At 50.9% G+C, this 17,195-nt stretch overlaps 1 protein-coding gene across 1 annotated transcript in view; it reads left to right on the top strand.

The window, feature by feature from the left end:
- The first annotated feature begins 1,272 nt into the window (after window positions 1-1,272).
- LOC122389713 overlaps window positions 1,273-17,195 on the top strand; it is a 35,567-nt gene continuing 19,644 nt past the window's right edge. The window contains exon 1 of the mRNA XM_043382002.1: window positions 1,273-1,452. Within this exon, the coding sequence (XP_043237937.1) occupies window positions 1,341-1,452 (112 nt within the window). The 5' untranslated portion in view covers window positions 1,273-1,340. The remainder of the gene's footprint in view (window positions 1,453-17,195) is intronic.

Here is a 17,195-nt window from a genome sequence, read left to right as displayed (position 1 = left end):
GCGGACGACATAATGAATTCTATTGGCTAGTGGAACAAGCATTTGTGATCCATTTGTTATGCTATGCCACATCGTCTCAACGATGTCGGATTTTATTTGTGAGACATGTAAAAGACATACTGAATAGTTATTCAAGCTATGATCGCATAAGCGCACGACGGTAAAAAAAAATATCGGATAGTACACAGTTATCATCAGCGTTGCGGGGCGCTGAGTGCAATGCGGTACAGTATCAATCAGGCGCACGATAGAATAGACATCTAGCGAGCAGTCGAGGAACTAAGAAGTGTTGCGGCGCAGCATGCCACAGGCGCACGATAAGAGAGACATCTAGCGGGCAGATCTGAAACACACATGCAATGCGGCACAGCATGTCACAGGCGTAAGATAAAAGAGACGTCTAGCGGGCATATTTTAAGTTTATGTGCCATGCGGCACAGCATGTCACAGGCGGAAGTTTACAGGGACATCTAGCGGGGGAGGTAAAAGCTTATGTGTGATGCGGTACAGTAATAGACAGGCGCATGATGGCGAGACATCTAGTGAGCGAGATTGAAGCTTACGTGTATGGCGGTACAGCATGGAAAAGAGAAGCTTTGGTATACCAGGGACATTGGAGAAATATGTAAGGGAGAAACGTGCGGGCTATGCTTTCATTAGATTAGACATTACTGCGCGCGGAACGGCGAAGGACAGAAGGCAAATATATTACGAATTTAGAATGAATCAAGCAGTATGAAACAAAATTGGAGCCAATCGCAGGGCCCAAGAGTTAGGTGCAACATTAATGAATTGATCGACCGAGTCCCAGCGACAACACATGACTCCAGCCATTGTTGCCTTATTCAGACAGATGAACGGTAAGCTCATGTGTTGCGTGATACCACATAGAACAAACGGATGGTGACAGTGCGGATCATTTTGTGAATGGAGACAGCCCATGACTTACGAGCCACAACATGAAAGAGGCTACCAATTGAAATACAAGTTACGTCATTAAAAATGCCAGCATAAAGGAGCCATCAGTCATGCGTACCACGCGCTTTGAAATATGTAACGCCACACCCTACGGCATAGATTTCCCTTCATTGAAGTTCCAGCGTCGCCGTTTTCGCGCCACACCTGGTGTTCGCCCCGGAACCTGGCGCCATCCCGTCCCCGGTCCCCTGTCGCCGCCGTCGGCGAGCTAGTTCGCCACTCGTCCGCGGGCGGCGCTGCGGTCGGCGGCGGCGCTGGAGGTGGGTCGATAAGCCGATATCGGCGCCGGCGGTGGTGGCGGCAGTCGATGGCGGGTCGGGTGTCGGCACTGGCCGGGGCACGGAGCGGGCCGCCCGGCGGCTATGGAGGGCGGCCCGCGCGGCCGGCGCGCCGCCAGCACCGCTCTGCTGGCGGCCCTCGTCACCACACTGCTGGCAGGAACACCGTCAGCCTCCGCCGAGCCCAGCCAGGAATGTGAGTACCGAGCGCCCCGGTTAGAGGCGGGACGGGGACACCCGGAGACAGCCAACGGCAGCCGCACCGACCGCCGGCTGGGCGCGGAACTGTCGGCTGGCTCTCTTATGGCTAGCGAGTGTGTAAGGCGGTTCCTGGAACTTGTTTTTGGGGTATGGAAGGCATCGAGCTGTTTTCGACACTCTGTCTGTAGGTATAGCTTAGTGTTAGATATGTTCCGCTCTTGTGGTGACTGTAGTGAGCTTTAGGTATCTGGACTTTGCTTGTGTCAAAGCAGATTCATTACGCTGACAATGCTGTTCTCAAATGCCTTTCAAACTTTCCATCGCTCGGAGTTTGCACTGTCTTCGGTGTCGTGTCTCCGATGTGATACCCATTTGTCACCCGCGCATGCAACTTGTAAGTTCGCATTCGCTGACTCATCGAAGTAGCCAACTTCGTCACGATGGCTCCAGGAGCCAATCTGCCTATCTCTTGACAAGCACTTTCTCTGGGCGCGCTGCAGGTGATCTGTGTCCTTGATAGTGTCATACAAACTTTGTACAGCATTTGTACAGCGAAGCATGCATCAGAGTTATGGCACCAGCTTCCCAATCGACGCTTCAAGCTGTTGTTCAACCTTTGGGGTCCTCTCTTCTACTATAAAATCCATCTCTGTCCACAAATAGCCCCTGTCTCCTCACCACATGAGTCAGGGAGTGTGTTATGCCTCTTGTTTTTAACATCAGTCAGGACTAGCAGCGGCGGCCCCCGACTTGAAGGTCTTATCCTCATTTATGCAGGGAATGAAGAGCTGTAAAAGCAAATACTGGTTTACCAGTAAATGTGTTAGCCCAGTGGTCTGTAGATGTGCGCCGAGACTGCGATTTCAGATTGACATCACGTGAACCTTGGCCCCGTCATGATCAAAAGCCGGTATTTTCACGATGAAACTCATGACAGTGCCATGATCGAGCCCATAATACTGCGATGATGGAACCTCAGCCAGGTCATGATGAAACCGATGGCCAGGACTGTCCTAGGACTTCCCTGGCTGAATGACTATGACAGCACCTTGTGTGTTATCGGAACTGGTTGTGAGGTATTGTGAGAATGAGAGAACGTGAGAAAGAGAGAGAGAGAGAGAGAGAGAGAGAGAGAGAGAGAGAGAGAGAGAGAGAGAGAGAGAGGGAGGGAGGGAGGGAGGGAGGGAGGGAGGGAGGGAGGGAGGGAGGGAGGGACGTGAATAAATGTGGGAGTCAATGAGTGGGATGCCAAATCCATGGGCATGACACTGCCAAACCCTCCGGACGTTCAACGTTGTCGGCTTTACGATTGGTGGCGGGGCGTAGGAGTTTGATAAGTGAGATGCGGGCTGCTCTCCGCTCTATCAGGCCTAAAGGTTACTCCGGAGGATATTGGGGGATGTGGCCGATTGCAATGCTGGCGAACCAATCTACAAATACGTCCATTTGGCGGATAAGGCCCATTGGCAAATGCTGACTGACATGACGCATGCTGTGGGTGAACCAATCTACAAGTAGACAATACTTTCCGAGCATCATGGCATCCCATCGCGTTTCATGATCCATCGCTAGCCGGATGACTCCTTTGTCAGCAGTTTTGTGGATGGTATTCGGTCAGTGCGAGAGCAGACTACACTTCTGTATCTGTATCGCTGTTGGTAGCTTCCTTCTTCCACTGGCTGCTCTCCCATCCTATTGACTGGCATGCCTCTCAAGTTCGTCTTTAATCAGTTGCTTCAATGATACGGCCCCTCTCCCCTCTCCCTCTCTCTCCTCTCTCTCTTTTTCTCTCTCTTCCTCTCTTCCTCTTCCACTCTTCCTCTTTCACTCCCCCTCTCTCTCTCTCCATCGCGACCTGGACCCGCCGACCCCAATTCGATCACCGCTCTCTCACTACCGCTGAAGAGCTTCGGCTTGCCTCGCCTCACCGGAGGCGTCGTCTGCGCCGCTCTCGAACGTTCGAGCGGTCGTCGCGCCCGACCAGACCCAATATTGAGTCCGTCCGACTGCTAGCTCGTACCATCCGTCTGCTGGCCCGTCTGCCGGTCGGTGCCGGCGCCTGGTTCTTTGAGGGCTGCCCGGCGTTACAGGTCAGTGCGGAACCTGATTAGATGTCCGCCATATCAAGATCGAGCGACGCTGAAGACGTTTAGCAGATGACAGAGCGCAGGTTAACCGCGGACGATGGCCTCAGGGCAAAAGGTCAATCCCGGAGTGAAATGTCATCCGCACCTGTCAGCGACCGACATGTTCAGCTCAGTGCGATTGTTGAACGGTTCGGATATAAAAGGTGACCGGTGACTTATCACGAAGGAAAATATACTATACATACACAAGACTATGTTTATAATGAGTTATCAAGCTGGTAATTGCTCCAAGGGCCATGATCATGACCAAGACCAAGCGCCATGATATTTAAATGGAGCATTTAATATAAGTTGCATTTATCACTGCAGAACGCTGACACAGAGGAATCATTCTCCAACCTTTTCTGATCGATGCCTGATAATTCGTTGGTATCGATCTTCAAAACGAGGTTGTGTAACTCAGCATGTTGCTGTTAGCTCTGAAACACTTATTCCACTTCACAAATCGCTTCTTAACCCTCGCATGTGTAGGGGGGGGGGGGGTCGGATGGACCCCCCCCCATGGTTTTTCGCGAATAACTCGCGTAAAAAGCGGCCGATCGCGACGAAACTTTCAGTACCCTCGCATTGATCAATTTGACACCTACCCTGAAAATTTCATGACCCTGACCCAAATGACCTTTGACCTGTGACCTCTTTTCCGAGACCATGTTTGGCCGGAATCGCGATTTCGCGTATGTCGGCTCGCACTAGCCGCGTGTTTGCAAGCTTTTCGTGGTTTCAAACGTTCAAACATGTGATTTGATGTTACTCCCGTCTGTGTCAAGGTCACCTGAGGGTCAGGTCAGGTCATTGACCTTTGGTGACCTCGGGTGACCTCGGGTCACTTTTTCGAGTTTTACATGTTTCTAGGCTAGTTTTTGGAGCTGAATTCGAATTTAGCAACCATTTGAACATTTACGAAGTAGTTTTGGTGACTTCGTAACATGTTACGAAGCTGTCAGAGGCGGTTGACACGTACTACGAATACCCGTCACGACGCCTACTGGTTGACCTGACCTGACCTGACCCGACCTGGTCTAAATGCTTCAAGACATCATCTGTGATCAAAACTAACACGATATTCGTGATCAGCACCCCGAAAAATCCCTTAGCACCCACACTTTACGACTTTCTAACAGGTCCCGATTTTCCCGACTTTGGGTCATTGACCTGACCTGGAAGGTCAACCAATGACCTAGGACCTTAAAATTGGGTATCATCGGCTTCCTCTCGTCACGGGCAACACGCTCGTTTTTTCCGCGAAGCTCTAGCTCGATCAGGGGCGAAACGGCAAGGGGGGGTCCAACCGACCCCCCCCCCTACACATTAGAAGCTGGCAAACGCCGCACACATGCGAGGGTTAACTTGTAGCAAGCGGTACTTGAACGGGAAACTGTCGCCTGAGTCATCCACTGGCTGAAACCGAGTACTCGCGGCTCATAAACGTAGTTCCCACTCGTAAGACTCGGTTGCATGGGGCTAAGATTAACGTCAGCTTCAGTTGACGCTCCCAGACAGCAAGGAACACACGAGTCGTTTCTTTGTATTCCATTCCGTGCCTGCGCTCAATTGAAGGCAGCCACGGTAGACACTATCGACGCTCGATTTCGGCGGCGATTCCAGCCTGTGTCTGGTGTCTGGAGCGACTTAACTCGGTTGGCCGCACACCGTTCGACATCAAATGGCCATAAAACGCCGTAGAGGTGCCTTGCAGACGGCACGTGCAGGCCAGGGCCTGGGGGCCAACAGGTCAAACCGAACTGAAGAGAGATCGCCGGAGGACAAGGAGATATTCTTTGAGAAACTTTTGAAATATCGAGCTCTGCGGTTTTCAGCATGACTTGGGAAGTTATCCGTGTTGAGGAAAGAACTTTCAAATGAAATTAATATTATGAAAGCAAATGCTGTTACGTAACAATGGTATTAGACAGGCTCTGAATACTTACATAATCCGTCACTAAGACTGTCAACCATATTTCTGTGCCATGAATCAAAGCGTTAACCAATTCCGCTGTCGCGCCCCTCTCGGGCCTGTGAATTCTGTGTCGGCGTCGCCTGTCGCGATCAATAGTGGGTAATGGCCTTGTGAGTCATGTCGGGAGCTGGATGGTGCGACCGGTAGTGGTGCGTCCGACAGACGCCAGGGGGAGGGGTGCACGTTGGGGGGGGGGGGGGTGCAACGCTCGAGTTCAAAACGAGCGCCGGGTGGATGCTACATGTGTGTTGAGTTGAGGGTATGGGCATTGAATATGAAGGGAGTAACTGTGTCGGGTGTGGATTGGAACACCTCAACTAATATTTATGTTTCATTTTCTTAAAAAAAAAGTAAGCCGATCTCGCGCAAGTAAACACGGAACTAAACGGAGCGAGACAGGAAGCTTCAACATGGGCGGACCACAAAGTGCACGGAATGCGCTGACAACTGTTTTTTGTTCTTACCACGCATTGATACTGCAAAGAATACTGGTTTACGAACCAATCTATCAGCAACAGCAACAAGCCCTGTCCGCTTTGTCCCATGTTGTCAACAGGGCCGTACCTTCCAAGAAGCAGCCCTCGTCCAGTGTGGGTCACTCAAGTGCAGGGTGCTGTGTTGCGCCGCGGGAGACGGCTTTGAACAGAAACCAACCATAAACAGGAGACTGTCGGGCTTCCGCGAACGGCCTAGGGTGTGTGTGAAACTAACAGAGGCAGCTGAAATGAAGGGCTGTCGGTTAGTGAATGAGCCGATAATCGATTTGGTCAATAAATCTACCTCGAATGACGGTTAAGCATTTACATACAGGGGAGATCCAGATCCTGAACACAATAGCAAGAAATAATTGATGAAGCCGTGATTGGTAATGTTTCACCCGAGATGTTTATAAGAGCCGATTCAGATTCACGCTTGTTTGCTTCTTCTGCTTATTTTCTCCCTCTGAATTTTGTCCTATCGCAAAAAGAAACTAGTCTTAAATCAAAATAGGAAAGTGTATTTTTGCCTCTACATCCATGCTCTCGGTCCACTCTGGTGACACCAGAGCAGCGCACATTCACAGCTCCGCGACGCACCGGTGGGATCTCGTTCAATTCGTCGGCTGTTTTTATTGCGATCACGGCCGCCGCTTTTGTGGGGCGTATCAGCAGACAGACAGACAAACGGGCGGCAGGCCGGGCTCGATCGATCAGACAGGGGACGCGCCAGAGCGGTGCACACCACGCGCCGGTTCCAGTTCGGCGTCAATCGCAGACTGTTTATGTTGAGCTGGTGTTGTGGATAGTTTGGGGTGGATGTTGTGCGGAAGTAGGAGTAAGGGGGCGGGGGAGGGGGGAGTGAAACACATGCAGTTTCATCTAAAGAAGATAGTTAACGATACTTCACTGATATTGGAGATGAACTGTCATCTGAAGTTTAAAATACTTTTACGCATATGAGGACAACCGTTACCCTTACGCTTCTCCATAGATGCTTTAGCTAAGTTACCACAACATGGTTGGATTGCGTTTTCACTGGATGTCGTGGCTCGGTGGATGTGTTGCGGTGTGGATTAGTGACGGCTTAGCAGGCCATCTGGAAAGCCATCCTGGTTTTGGCAGGTCGCCGCAGAGATATGATAGGTACGCGAGGACTTCTAAATAGGACCTCTACTTAACAACTACCCCCAACAGTGCTGCCAAGACTCCGCAGTTTTAAATTACCGGCTCTACCCACTCAATAGCTAACTACGCGTATCATGTATGCTTGATATGAATCCCAAACATACACGTTTCATTTACTTTTGTATTGAATCTTCAGCTTTACTCAAGACCTTCAGAACCATCAATATTACGCCAAATTTCATGCCAGCGTTGCACCAGGACTGACATTACAGCACATCTTGGGAAGAGTGCCGTGGCACCGCCCCGCCTACCGAAAGTCAATAGGTCAGGACGAATGTGTCGTGGGTGGTAAGGGTCGCGGTTAGCTTGAGTGCATCCACTGAAAGGTCACTTTGGTGGAAACGTTTAAGATCGGGTGACATTCAATGATGCTGTAATGCTGTGGTCAAAACCAATCGAGCATCTAAAGATCAAGCGATACTGCACTTAAAACGCATTTATACCATATAGAGAAGTTATAGAATAAAATACCAAGAAATCTCTCGTTGCATAATGCTCATGTCCTCAATCTCATTATGCAAAAAGCGTGATGACACAATTCCTTCAAACCTTACGTCAAAGAACAAGGAGCATAATTAACGGAGGACGAAAAAAAAAAACAATATAACAATAAAGTGGCCCTTGAGACTTAAAAGGCACTGCGTCAGATTTCCATCACATTCTGATTCAGTTACGCGTCTCGATTAGATCAAATTGTCTTTGATCAGTATCATTATTTATCTCTCGAGGCATGGACATCGTGTTTGAAGGCTAATGCGAGTGCCCGCGCCAAGCCCACGCCAGCCGACTTCCATCCGAGTATGCGTCACTGGATGCGTGACGTAAGGTGGGATTACGTAAATCATATTAGACCAAACGGCAGGTCTTTTGTTCGTTGTTTCAGGCCTTCCACAATAAAATGATGCTTATTTGGGTTACGAAACCTCGAAGAGGTACGTGTGATGTGTTGTAATACCTGTGTGATATTGTGCACCAGAAAGAGAAGAGAAGAGAAGAGAGAGAGAGAGAGAGAGAGAGAGAGAGAGAGAGAGAGAGAGAGAGAGAGAGAGAGAGAGAGAGAGAGAGGGAGAGGGAGAGGGAGGGAGAGAGAGAGGGGAGAGTAAGAGAGAGAAAGAGAGAGAGGGAGAGAGAGAGAGAGCGAGACAGAGACACAGAGAAAGACGGAGAGGGAGAGAAACATCTTACATCCACTGTTCTCTCCAGTTTCCGCGTTTGAGAGTCACCACTGACGCACTATCTCTAGAAGTCCTGCTTTAGACAACACCTCTCCGTTTGGTGGAATAACAATGCCGAGGGGCTGGCTCGCGGTGCCGTCCTCAGATTTCCACTCTGCATACATCTCGCCCGCAGTCGCCTCCTCTCTCGACAGCCTCTGAATGTCACCCCATACTTATTCACCGCGCTACCCTACGCGTTCCGCCGCCAGCGGTCCGTCTACCACCAGCGACCCTCTCTTTGGTGGGTCATTTTCGCCGGCCGCAATACGCCCACTCCCTCCATCCGGTCGAGAGTTGCTGGTGTGATGATGCATACCGGAGGGAGAGGGAGAGAGGGCGGGGAGAGGACGGGGAGGGGTGATCGAGCCACAGTCACGCCCCAGGCGTCTCGCAGCTCATAACGCTGCTGGGAGAGCAACTCGATCGATGGCGACGCTCGACGAGGGCAAGAAGTGGCCGGCGCCGGCCACTGGTCCCGCGGGAAGGTAGATTGTCGAGAGCGAACGGATATACACATGGCGGTGGGCAATGAGGTGGCCGAGGGAGAGGGGAGAGGAGAGGGAGAGAAAAGAGAGGAGAGGAGAGGAGAGGAGAGGAGAGGAGAGGAGAGGAGAGGAGAGGAGAGGAGAGGAGAAGAGAGGAGAGAAAAGGAGAGGAGAGGAGAGGAGAGGAGAGGAGAGAAGAAGAAGAGAAAGAGGAAAGATGAAGAAGGAGAGGGAGATGGGATGAGAGGAGAAAAGAAGAAACGATAGAGAGAGAGAGAGAGAGAGAGAGAGAGAGAGAGAGAGAGAGAGAGAGAGAGAGAGAGAGAGAGAGAGAGAGAGAGAGAGAGAGAGAGAGAGAGAGAGAGAGAGAGAGAGAGAGAGAGAGAGGTGATAAAGAATAGAATACATATAAGGAACACAATAAAAAGAACGGAAGAGATGAAATCCGATTATGCAGATCAGCCTACGAATTGTAGAATACAATGGCACATTAAAGGCTGTCCAGCGAAGGTCTTCGGGCTCAAGAGCTTAATCCTGTTGAGAAAATGTTTCGAGAAATGAAAACGCACACAAATTATAAACGTTTACAACGTTAATTTCGCCTTAGAAGTCAGAAATAGATCACGATGGTTTGAAATTTGAGCGTTGACTGTGTGTTATTAGTTACACAATGTGCTTTGGTGGTTTGTTCAAGCCCAGTGATGTTAACCACAACAGATGCCTTCCAAGTTATAGCGAATGTCGATATTTGCGTTGAAAATGCAGTCATCGTCTAGTTTTTAGTTAGCTGCATAATGGCGTCCCCTAGCCATCCATTGTTAGTTGCATTATCAATGTGGTAAAATCTGTTTCAGTTTTCCTTATGTGTGAAATATTACTTTTGGTCATTTCGATAAGAGTGGTACGTAATATTAATTTTCGTTATGTTCTTTGCAAACATGTTTCTGATGATAAGTTATCATCTCCTTGTATGTGGGCCTATCATTGTACCTTTACCTGTGTCAATGAGTACCACAATAATATAGCATATTTGATGCTGTATAAAGGTTCTCTTAGGACATTTAGTGAAGAGATAAAGAAGACAAATATCATCAAAGCATACGGAAATAACTAGAAATGAACCAGAAATGCAATGCTGCTTTGATCTGTATCAATGTACTTAGATGGCGCAGTATGTAGATCGTACTGCCAGTGAGGTACTGGACTGCAGCATTGAGTAGGAGAGGACTACAAAGTTTTCACAAAGCGTGACGTTCCTACGCATTTCTCACGTTCTGACCTACGAGGAAAACTTTGTCGGTTGAACGAGCTCTCGCCTCTGCTTGTTAGCAGCACAAGACTACCGTCCTCTGTCCCAAGCACACTCATAATTCTCCGTGAAATTGAGATTCATCAAACCCGTCAGAAGAGCAAGAATAAGTAAAGGAAAAGCGCAAAAAAGGTTATCTTCCTCCATTCCCCAGGGAGCCGTAGTGCAACGGTAGTGGAGACTGCGACGAGAAACAGAAGAGTAGCAGGTAGGCTGTGCCGCAACACAAGTGTGTTCAGCGGCACAGTCTATACGGCCAGTCAACCGCCCAACGGAGGCACAGAATGGGAGACTGCAACGACTTCGAGGCTGCTTTAGCCTTCACGCCGCTTTATCGTTCTCTTCTACACAGTACACAAACCTCAATATTCGGTCCAAGCCCCTGCATGGATCAGGAGATCCCTCGCTGTTTTCCACGCAGCAGCTGAGCTGAATATCGGAATTCCTATTTACTCGGCGTACTCGAGCGGCGCGGTCGATAATTCGCCCGCCATTGACGACTCGCCGTCGCCGCCTGGTGGTCGCTGATTCTGAGTCACGGCAACAGCGGCTCTGCTCGGGTACGGCACCCTCAGACGCTATTGTCTGAATCCTCGCCGGTCTGAAGAACCGGGAAATCTCGCAGACGACCGAGCGGGAATGATGCGGCTCGAAGTCGGAAGATAAAACGCAGAAAAGGTGGCGACATAATGGGAAGCGGAAGTCTATTGTAAACTGGTCTATAGGATGAAAAATCGCTACGTCGTAGTGAAAAGTCGAGGATTCTATCTCACAGCGAAGCAGATACAATAAAAAGCTGATCTATCTTGGTTTACATGGAATTCATAAGCATTAGGGTGTTTCACTTACTAATATGCCTAACTAATAAAAAATGTCGACTGTACTGGAAATCGCTCAATATTTAAGTTGACGACCTCTGCACCTGTTACGTCCACCACTCTCGTTTCCTCTCCTCTCCTTTTCCTCACACCACCTTTCCAGCCACACCTCCCGTCTGACACCACCCACCATATAGTGGCGTTGGTCGGCGGCCGGCGGCTGCCTCCCGGTCATCAGTCACAGACCAGGGGTCACGCCACCAGTCGGTATCAGTCACCGGACCGGGAACGGACGCCATCGGCCGGCGGAGGTGCGGCGGCGGTGACAAGGGAGGCCAGGAATGGTTTTCGAGGTGGGTGAGTGATTATGAGGAGAGTCATTTCTATTTTGATGTCTCAGTCTCATAAACGGCAGTGGGCCTTCATGTGGAAAACAACGGAATTTGTCTTCGGTCTAATGTGAGAGGTTTCCACAATATATACATGCGTTATAGAATGATTATCCAGTCACCAGAACATCCACTTACATCATGTTTATTGTTCCTTTTTTTGTCGCATCTCTCGTCAGCTGCAGACCTGGCTCGGTCTGCGCCTCTGAGCCCACCATTAGCGATTCCGTGGGCGGTCAGTTTATCTCAATTACTTCCTCGCCACAGGCCGTGGCCATCGTTCACGGCGTACTAGCAGGGGCGGACGGTGAGCGTCTGACACTGTCGGTCTCCCCGTCCGCCCGACTTACTCTCCGCCGCCGCCGCCGCCGCCGCCCCCGCCCCCGCCCCCGCCCCCGCCGCCGCCGCCGCCGCCGCCGCCGCCTCCGCCCCGCCGTCCGCCGTCCGCCGCCGTCCGCCGTCCGCCCGCAAGCGCAGGTGAATGTGACAGCGGTGGTAGGCTGGCGGCTGGCGGGGCGGGGGTGGGGAGGCGGGAACGACGGGAACAATACGCTACCGGTTCATCAATACAGTCGGTAATGAGGCCAGAGCCGTATCCGACAGGCGAGGCAGTGGCGGTGGCGGAGCGGGGGCCCGCGCCAGACATCAGGTCACAGCGCAACACTGAATTGCGGCCGCTACCAGTGTGGAATGGTCCACGATAACGAGCGAACGAAGTCGGTCGGCAGCAGAGAAACATGCTCGGAATGTCGCGCAGAAAACGACGAGCGGAACGGGGTGGCAAGAATACAGCCGGAGAAGCTAATGAACCACGGTGTGGGTGGAGAGAGGAAGGTCGCAAGGAAAGAGAACAGTAGACCGTAAGGGCGGCGGCAGGGCGGCGAACTGGGGGATGAGGAAGCCGGGAAGACAGTGGCGTTGGGGTGAAAGAACGATGAACTGCGATATCAGTGGTGGCAGCAAAAGTCCATTTTTGATTGGACCTACTGCAGATGTCTCTGTGTGCTGTTAATTAATGCATCATCTTCCGCACAGGTTATTGCAATTGTACAGATTTATATTTTATAACTATATCATCTCACTATCATGGTGGCATTCCCATTTCTAAGGCCACTTGCACCTTGGTGACATATCACCGATATCCCGTATCACCAGCGCCATTGGCGGGTATCTCCCTGAGGCCAACTGGGCCGTTCGGCACGTATTGTAGCTCTCAGCAGAATGACACCCGTATTTGTAGTCTTGTAGAGCAAACAGAGACGTTTGCGACCTACAGGAGATATTGCGCCATTCGGATACCTCTGCAGAACACTGCAGACGTTATTTATTTACGGAAAAGTGGTAAAGCAGCAAAAAGCTCGCATCTTACACAAAATGTCAAAAGGAATTTTCCGAACGTTTTTTTTTTTGCGTATAGGGAAAATTGCCGCATTTGAAAAGGCTATGACAAGATGTATTTCACAGAAATCCCTGTACCTTTACCATATATATCACACTGTATATACAGTGTGCTCATCGTTCCTATAGGAACGATTGTAAACCATATGTACTTTATAGTACACAACACCCGTATGGGTGCACATAACACGCACAAACAGAAAAAGATCATCTAACCTCTCTATCTATCGATCTCTGTGAAGGTAACGGATAGACACTTTATCGTAATAGACAGAATTGGATTACATTGGTGTTCCCGTAATACCCGTGACCGGCCAATCAAAGACGCAATCTATCACTCGTGCGATGTTATTGATGTCGTGCAGTCTACTTTCGGTTCCATGAATCGATGCACCTTGACCTAAATAATATACATATCTCTCTCTCCCTCTCTCTTTCTCCTCTCTGTCTCTCTCTCTCTGTCTCTCTGTCTCTCTCTCTCTCTCTCTCTCTCTCTCTCTCTCTCTCTCTCTCTCTCTCTCTCTCTCTCTCTCTATCTCTCTCTCCGATTCGAACATTGTACCACACCCTGGCTAGTTCGCAGGTCACCTGTGTGAGTGAGCGAACCCCCAAAATCTACAAACTAGCAACCCCAAGCATGCAAACAGCAGTCCAACTCTGAACACCGATACCGAGCGTCTTCGAGCCACGAGCGCCACGCTGCGCTCACATCCAGCCGTAAAGGTTAAATCAGTACCGAAATAGGACATGACCGGCCATCGCGCGCCGGTTGGGACAAAGACGGCTGGTCGGGAGACGCTCGGTCTATGAGGACTCCAGATAAGGTCAATATCAGCCAGCAGAGGCGCGTCGCGTCTCGGTTACGATCGCACCGGACGACCCAATCTTGGTGAACGAACGGCCGGCTGTATGAGTGGACAATAAAGGATGGTTGGACGGGAATATTATTATTGTCTATTTGTGGGAGCGAGAGTTGTTTGGAGACTGCGCACTAAGGTGGTACATAAAACTTCTTGCAATTTACAATAACGATTCGAATGATGGGTCATGAACTTGAAGCGTTGGAATGCAGAAAACGCAAAGTCCTCTCTCTTCTGCTTCTTTTTATTGCACCATTTAATGGCCTAGCCAGCAGCATAATTCAACAAGTCTGCAGGTCTCAGCCATATCATATCAAATTTATTACATTCATTCTATAATTCTGCAGTGCTATCCGAGTTTCCCTGACCTGTGGATTTGTGACGACTAATTCACGGCGGCCGACCCGCTGACAGGCGGCTGCCGGCTCTAATGCGCAGCGTCTGCGCTGACGTCATCAGACTGTGACGTCATCACGGCGCCATATAATCGGATGACGGATGTGGTGCAAACCGAGAAGCCCTCCTGTTCAGTGGACAGATGGGAGGCCCAGATGGTCGTATTCTCCGTAATGGGCGGACGAACATTGGCTGCTGGTGCTGCGCTGCGACGTGGGACGGGGCGAACTCTGGACAAAACTAGGAATAGCTCATAACTGTTCAAGAGGGAAAGATATGCGAAGGTAAAACACGATAAGATTGGCTTGGCATAAGATGGTCAAGAGACTGTAGGTATAACCGTATACGCAAATTTGATTTGGTTTCAACGTGCTCGTAAAATGATTATCTCAAAATAAGCCCAAAACCTCTCTATTCTAAAATAGTTGCTAAGAGGCGTGTAACTATGCACATAATGTAACGTTTACTTCCTTATTCTACCCATTTTTCATGAAAATATTCTGTGAACATCCTGGGCCTAAACTGTCCGCGCATGGATAAAGCGCCATGTCTGCTGTGTATATCCCCGTCATCAGTTTCCGCCGCTGCGTATGGTCGAATGCGTCAGACACCGGGGATCCCGTGAGCCTGGCGTGGCGCAGTTGATCGTTTCTCGACTATAAAGACGCCACGCTGCGACGCACGGCGCGATGATGATGACAGTTTCTTCCTCAAACCGAATGCTGATCAACAACAGATGCCAAAATACCCGGTAGGCCAGCGAAGCGTTACGGTGAGCGGTGGCTGGTTTTCAGTCGCCCATCCCTCCGGTAGAAAATATCTCCTGAAGAACGTCATCATCTGGGGGTGGATAGGTGGGGGAGGGGGGGGGGGTCCATCCAGAGACGGACCCGCCGCGTCGGTCTCTCATTCAGGACGAGTTATGACGTCATCATCCCGCCCTGCGCCTGTCGTGGGAGGCTCGCCGTGGTAATCCAGGGCGTCTCGGCAGCGTCGGCACGCCGGGTTCGTCCGACCGCGGTTCCGGCGGCTCTGACGGGCGTCAATCCTGCGGTTATATCGTGCCTCATTGGGTTATGATGGGTGACTGACTTCTGAATGACCGGTATTCTCTGATGGTGTTGATGGCGCGGCCATCTCGGCCCCAACACCCGAATCCATGTCATCCTATCCCATTCCATCCCTTATCACGGCGCCGGCAGACCGCCAGTTACGGCTGAAGGACCGCTAGTTGCCACTGATGGACTCACAGACCTTCAATTCCCTGCTGGACCGTCCGTCAACCCTGATATGCTGCTGACAGTCCTTTACCCCTGACGAACTCAACAACCACCATCTCTTACCTTTGACGGATTTGTTTGTTTTGTTTGTTTTGTTGGGTTAGGCCCTTTCGGTCGACAAGACCATTGCAGAGCCGGAAGGATGATAGGATTTAGGGGGAGACATTGGTCTGGGCAGGCACCCTAGTGAGTCGCCGGGGCTGAGCCCGTCCAGAAGACAGGCCACCCAGCCCCAAGGCACTCACTGCACCCGGCTACGGGGTGCGCTCCCTCGGGAGCAGCGGTGCCGCTCCAAGGGAGCAGCCCGCATGAGATAAAGTTGCCTGTCCAGCCCGGAAGGGGGTTGTGGCGTGGAGGAGAAGGATTTCAGTTTCCTGAGGATAGAAGCACGGATAGGTGGACCTTTGACGGACTGATGGGCCACCAGTTACCCCTGACGAACTCAGGGAATACCGTCAGTTACCCCTGATAGACTGCTCAGTCGATCTGTGATCCGCCACTCCTACCCAACCCCCATCTTCCGCCGCTGAGATTGGTCCACCCTACCGGGACGGGGCCGTCCGAGTGGACCGAGGCCTTCCACCCTACCGGGACGGGGCCTTCCACCCTACCGGGACGGGGCCTTCCGCCCTACCGGGACGGGGCCTTCCGCCCTACCGGGACGGGGCCGTCCGAACGGCGATATCCGGAGACGTCAAGCGCATTAGGTCCGGTCAGAGCGGGCCCGATTTGGTCAGACTGGGTTAGGGCGAGGTGACAGGTCCGGTTAGAATGGTTTCGGGTACAGTCAGAGGTCCGGTAAGAGCGGGTCCGGCCGGGCGCTGTAAGGGGTCCAGTTGGACTGGCGAGGTGGCAAGTGCGCGGTCAGAGCGGTCAGAGCGGATGCGGTCCAGGCGAAAAGGTAGGTCTTGTTACAATGGGTCCGGAGGTGATGACCTCGAAGTGGGTAAGATGGCAGACAAATGGCTGGGTAAAATGGCTGGCTTGGTTGGGTTGGGAAGAGCGTTACTTTGTTCGGTTGGAGTGGGTAAGGTGTGACCTCTTGTCCTGCTGAAGTGGGTAAGACGCAATGTCCGATTCTGTTAGATTGAGTAAGATACGCCCTTAAGTCCTTCTGAAGTGGGTAAGGCACCACGAGCCGCCTGATGAGCCATCTGATGGCCCAGTTAGAGGTTCCATGCCTGTTTTGGTTGAAGCGCGGCTCCAACATCATGAACGGTTCAGTTTGAGCTGGTATGACGCCTTGGATATAGTCCAGTGGGCGATTGTCTTCCGTCTCGGGACGAAATAACGTCGGTAGCGAGACGCTGCTCCCGGGTGAGCTATTCTGGGACATGATTGCGCTGTTGTCTGTATTATGCTCAGCAGTCGATCTGAATATGAAGTGCCGTTTGTCTCCGTCAGGGCGACGTTTAAGAAAGACTGTCTGCATACCATGTCATATCTATTTGGATTATGCTCGGCGGTGTCTGTAAATGACGCGAATAGTGATTGTTGTGTGCAAGATGCTCAATCTCGTCTTTGTAATGCTGTGTGATCCTACACATAAACAATGTTCATGTTTTGTGAGGCGACGGACCATATGATATCTAAACAGTTATGCGGTGAGAGCTAATTTACACGCCACATCACTCAGATCACTCCAGTTAGCTGTGTTTTATAGCACCCTTCGTTTAAACATTACGTTGTGCTCCACTGTGGTGATACTTCTGACGACACCGTTACTAAGGAATTTTCTTCTGGTCTCTGCCAAGCTTCTGGGATTCCCATTTGCTTTACTTGGCTGATGCAGCATCTTTGCATGCAAACATGCTGCGT

Source organism: Amphibalanus amphitrite, unplaced genomic scaffold (genome assembly GCF_019059575.1).
Source record: "Amphibalanus amphitrite isolate SeventyFive unplaced genomic scaffold, NRLGWU_Aamphi_draft 000369F_arrow, whole genome shotgun sequence".
Taxonomy (NCBI): Eukaryota; Metazoa; Arthropoda; class Thecostraca; order Balanomorpha; family Balanidae; genus Amphibalanus; species Amphibalanus amphitrite.
The sequence above is the reverse complement of the archived record's forward strand: the minus strand, read 5'-3'. Positions and strand labels throughout refer to the sequence as shown.